Consider the following 6000-nt stretch of genomic DNA (forward strand, 5'->3'; position numbering starts at 1 on the left):
ATTTTTGTTGCAATGAGCAAGAAGGAAAAGCAGATAGAACTGCGTATTCTGGAAAAAATATCCGTTTGATATTCCTGAAACTACTTTCATTTAAATTTATCTTTTTATTGTATTTACTGATATACAATACTTTGCCCTATGTCTATACTTGATACATTTTTTGAATGATAAACGTCGAAATAGTTGTCAAGAAAAATTATAATTTTTTAGTGTTATTGCTTCGTTATGACAAAACTGTTTGAAAACAAACGTCATTTATTGTTATGATATATATTTGTCAAGTATAGACATGGGCTTATTCGTACTAAATATTTGTCTTACGTTTTTAGTTTGTTGATATTATATTGAAATAAATACATTTTTATTTATTTAAAAACATTTATACTAAGCTTTTTTACATATGTATTATTTTGTAAGAAAGCAACAGAAACTACATTAATATCATGATGGAAAAAAATGTCCCGTGCGACTGTGATTAAAATTATTTAAAAACAAGTAAGAGAGCTATATTCGGCTGTGCCGAATCTTATATACCCTTCACCAAATTATACTTTAAAATAAATTTTTTTAAATATTTTTAGGTAAACAAAATTTATTTTTTTAAATTGTTTTTCAAAATATTTTTTTTTTTTTGAAATTGTTTTTTAATTTTTTTTTATAAAAAGATGTTTCCAAATTTTTTTTTAAATTTTTTTAAAATTTTTTTTTTGAAAAAAATGTATGACAAAAAAATTTTTTGATGAAAAAAAATTCGGGTTAAAAAATATTTTTCCCGATTTTGACCCATTGCAGTCCAACTTACTATAGCCTTATCTACATCGTTGCAATGGACTTTGAAATATCTATCATTAGATATCCATATTGTCTATATTAATGACTTAGTAATCCAGATATATGTAGAACAAAAATAGGTCAAAAATCGATGTTGTCCCCGATGTTCTGCATGCCTGACAGAATTATTGAAGATTTGGATCCCGAAGATATCTGGGGTCTTCAGAAAATTGATTTCAACAGACAGACAGACGGACATGGCTTAATCGACTCCGCTATCGGAAATGAAAAATGTAGAAATTACAAACGGAATGTCAAACTTATATATACCCTTCTCACGAAGGTGAAGGGTATAAAAAAGTATAAAAAAATTTTGCGTAAAATCAAAACCATTTTTAACAGCATATTCTAAAATTAGTCACATTGAAATATTGTCTCTGGTTTCGCTGAAAATTGGCGTTCGAATGGTTGGCCGCGAAATTGACTTCTGTATTTTGCAGTTATAGGGTTTTTGCGATTATCTTCAAAATGAAAACTTGCCCAACATAGCACCAATTATAGGGCTAATTAAGAGCTATAAATTAACCCCCATATGCATAAACAGTTTATAAATTTATCAAAGGTTTATGAAACAGATTTTGTATGGAAATTTTGTTTTATAAACCATTGATAAATTTATAAACTGTTTATGCATATGGGGGTTAGCCTTTTGGCAAACTAAAAATTCAATTTATTTTGACTTATTTTTCAGTTTAAATGTGTACGAATGTCCCGTGCGACATAATGGAATTGCTCATATATTTTATTTATACACATTCTAAAAGAAGTAATCCTCATTATACTCTGCCTTCACACAGAATGTGTTTGCCTCTCTATCTAAAAAATGTCATACACAATTAAAATTGCATTGCAAAATAATGTCTAACACACATTTATTTAATATTCTCTGTATCCAATTTATTTTGCTCTTTTTTTATAAACTGTTACATGAAACCAAAAGATACATAGTTCTTGTGAAGGAGTTTTTTACATATAAAATTACACTCGCGATACTTTAAAGTTTCCTTTTTAGGTTTTATGCTGCATTCATTAAGAATATTTTCTCTTATACCCTCTTTAAAGGCTTGCTTCAGCATACAGGATTTTTAGTTATATTGTTGCCTTTAAAATGATATGCATTTCATGAAAATTTAAAATGAAAAAATTTTCGTTTTTTTGTATATGAAAAAAAAAATGAGTGCTGTGAGTCGTTGCCTCAAACAAATCCCAATTTCTTAATTTTAAAAATATTCCTAATGCTCCATCTCAAGCTTCATAAAATTTATGATTGTTTCATATTTTAATAGCTTTAATCCTTTTTACAATAATTTTCCTATTATGTATTCTCTGGCAATTAGTTCAACTTTCTTGTCACAACAATTTTAGTCTCAATACTGCTGTTGTAATTGTGGCATCAGTTTCACTTAAATTCTATAGAATTTACTTAACCAAGAGAAGGAATAAGAGATGAAGAGCTGTGAAAACAAAGAGAAATTTTTGATTATTTAATGACATACAAAAGTTTGGCAATACAAAATGTGATAAAATGTTTTATTTTTTGGAATACAAATTATAGGATTTTGTAAAGAATTTTAATATTGAATAATTTATACAAATATTTTAATGATGAAATTAAAATAAATACAAAATAGAAAGCAGTAAAACAAATCTATATATATAAAAGAGTAACGTTACTGACTGACTGAATGACTGACTGATTCATCATCCCACAGCCCAAACGACTGAAGCTAGAATCATGAAATTTTAACTGTGGGTTCCTCCCTCCCCAAAACGATTCACTAAGAAGGGAAATTCGAACGTTTAGGGAGTAAAAAAGGGTAAAAACAGGTAAATCCGGTAATCTTATATCTTCAAAACTAATAAAGATACAAAAAAACTTGAAATTGCATGTTACTCCATTTAAAAATAAGCTGACAGGTGTTTCGTACTTTTTCGAAATCCGAACCTTTTAGGGGAGTAAACGGGTAAAAACTGTATTTTGGTACTTTTTTGGCACCCTATGTATCTTTTAAACCAATAAACATAGAAACAAAATTTAAATCGTATTCTTTAATTAACAAAAAATAAAAAATACAAGTTTGGTACTTTTTGGAAATTCGAACCCTTAAGGGATAAAAATTGTGTTTATTTTTGGTACTTTTTCATAAAATATGTTTTTCTATAATTTGACATAGACATTCGAATATTTTACTATGAGCTCCCATCACGATACAGAAAATTATTTTAATAATATTTTAACACTGCAATGGGAATAAAAAGTTACCAAAAAGGGGATAAAATCGGCAAAATACATTTTATTGCAAATTATTAAGCCGATTTTGATAATTTTTTTAACAGTGGTTCCTGGATTCATACAAATATTAACTAAATGGTTGTTATTTGGAACTCGAGTGCCATGGTGTATTTTAGGCCAAATCCGGGTAAACAGTTTGGTACTTTTTTTAAAACATATTTATTATTGGGAACATTAACACAGATTTTAATCGATTGAGACATGTCTGTAGCAAAAACAACTTTTGCAAAATGAAATATTTTTAAATTTCAAACTTGAGGGGTGTTCAAGGAGGAAAAGGGAAATTTGTAATGGTACCTTTTTAATATTTTAAATTATTTCACTTATCGACATTAAAGTTAGCTGATATGTATCTGAGTGAAGTTTGTGTTAGGAATAGGGTACAATATTTAGGTACCAAAATGTGAGAACTGAACTATAGGTACTTTTTCATTCTTCTAATGGTATTTTTGAATTTTCTATTACAATGGACTTAGAATCATGAAATTAAGCATGTATGGTCCTAAGTGAGTGAGAATTCTAGGGGAAGACTTTTTGGTACTTTTTCTTTATTCGAATTTTACTTTTTGTAATTTCTTCACCAATGAACCTAGATACATGAAATAAAGCTTACATGGGCCCGAGTGGGTGGGAATCCACAAGTAGCTGCTTTTTGGTACTTTTTCTATATTCTAATTGTTCTTTTTGAATTTTCTATAATAATGGATATGAAATTAAGCGTATATGGTCCTAAGTGAGTGAAAATTCAAGGGGATACTTCGTGATACTTTTTCATTAATCTAATGGTACTTTTTTGAAGTTTCTATAACAATGGACTTAGAATCATGAAATTAAGCATATGTGTTCCTAAGTGAGTAGACTTTTTGGTACTATTTCTTTATTCGAATGGTACTTTTAGTAATTTCTTCACCAATGAATTTAGAAACATGAACTAAAGATTATATGGACCCGAGTGAGCGGGAGACTTAATAATACTATTTCTTTCTTCTAATTGGGGTGCCGAAGCGCACCGGGTCAGCTAGTGAATGAATAAAAGAATACAATCGCCCTCTACAAAGGAAATGAGGTTTATTGCACGACACTATTTTAAAACCTATTGTATAGAATTTGTTAATGATTCTTTGATCTGCTAAGCACCTATGTAGGATTTCTTTAATTTATTTCTTCTTATCTCTTAAGTTTGTTTTAAATTTGATTTTATTTGCTTAAATTCTTTTTCCATGTTAAGTTTATGTCACATTTTTTTTTATTTTCCAAAAAACAAGAAGAAAAACACGAAATAACGATGTTGATGTATTTCCATTTCAATTCACAGGTCATTAATTATGATTCATCGAGAGGCGGCGTATCAGTTATAACGGAGAAGAGTGATGTAACAATATCATTTCTGCTGATACAAAATGCCGATTTAGCCGATTCTGGTAAATATTCATGTGCACCTTCAAATGCAGATGTTGCCAGTGTACGTGTACATGTTCTTAATGGTAAGTATTTCAGCATGTTTTTAATTTTTTTTTTTTGCGAAGTAGTTGAATACATTTTCTTTTACATGTTAATTAGGATGAACCATAGTTTTGCAGAAAATTTAAATTTTAGATAAACTATACTTGAGAATTTTATTAAAAGTTTTAGCAAATACAACAGTGATACAAAAAGGAATGAAGCAGATGTATCTGGGAAGTGATACTATTTTGCTGGTAGATATTATCGAGTATAATAATAATGAAATTGGCCAAACACCTCCAAAATCTTGAGTTACTGGTAAATTAATAAGCCAATAACATCACTTCCGAGGTATGTTTTTTTTTTGTCGCACAGTGTAATCTATTGAATAAATTAGAACAACATTGACACAACGCTCAGTATGCCAGTGGTTATTGTGTCAGTTTTGACTTGCATAAATTAGACAACAAACTAGAAAAACGAATATGATTTCAGTCAATCCTACCTCAGGCTATGTTAATTAGCAAGCATGTTTTCTTTGAATCACAATATTATCTATCCATCACTACGGGACACCCCTATGTAACAGCAATTCTTGTTTTTCCTCCAATATGTTGTTCAGACATGGTAAACAACTACGCTAGATTGTAAATCTCCAAGCTTACATGACGCTTGCCACACAAGAACAAGTACAAGTACAATACGTTAAGGTTTTGTTGACCCACTGTTTTGCACAACCATTGAATGAGCATAACGTCCTTTTTACGATTGTGAATAAACATTTCAATTACGCGAGTAGCAAAAAGATTAAACATCTAAATTGTGTAATTAAAGCGGAACTATTTACACTTCAAATATAAGTAGTAACAGGGAAAACGATGTTTATATTGGAAGCAAACACGCAGTAAAATAGATACATCTTGTCTGCTCTTATAAAAGATTCAGGGGTTGGTAATACAGCAGGAGATAATTTAGAAAGGAACAAGATGAAATAGCTATGTTATAGGGTATTGTTAATTGTTTATGGTATATGTGGATAAAAAATAGTGGTTAATTACATTGTGGCTAAATATCAAGTACATTGGCCAATAAATATACATAAAAGTAAGTATCTTTATGTAACTTTATTGTTAAGGGCTTCTAATAACACACAATTTTATTACTTAGTAAACAAGTAGTAAAGTATATATCGAGTGTTTATATTCAAATAGTGCTATAAGGAAAATCAACATTTTACAGGAGAGCGAAAAATTGTTTTTTTCGTTAACTATAAGAGTAATACACAGATAAAACTATTTCTTAAACCGTTTCAATTCAAATATTTGTCAATATTGAACTGGTTTCAATTATTTCATAATTAAATTTGCTCATTTGCTCAAAAACAAAATTTCTTGATATTTTCTATTGAATTTTGAGTTTTGAATTTGATTATT

The 6000-nt window shown here is 28.9% G+C and overlaps 1 protein-coding gene across 1 annotated transcript in view; it reads left to right on the forward strand.

Moving 5' to 3' along the window:
* LOC135955496 (kin of IRRE-like protein 2) overlaps nt 1–5211 on the forward strand; it is a 294369-nt gene extending 289158 nt beyond the window's left edge. The window contains exons 5-6 of the mRNA XM_065505845.1: nt 4440–4612; nt 5190–5211. Of these exons, the coding sequence (XP_065361917.1) occupies nt 4440–4612; nt 5190–5211 (195 nt within the window). The remainder of the gene's footprint in view (nt 1–4439; nt 4613–5189) is intronic.
* Nucleotides 5212–6000: the final 789 nt, after the last annotated feature.

This window comes from Calliphora vicina, chromosome 3 (assembly GCF_958450345.1).
Source record: "Calliphora vicina chromosome 3, idCalVici1.1, whole genome shotgun sequence".
Taxonomy (NCBI): Eukaryota; Metazoa; Arthropoda; class Insecta; order Diptera; family Calliphoridae; genus Calliphora; species Calliphora vicina.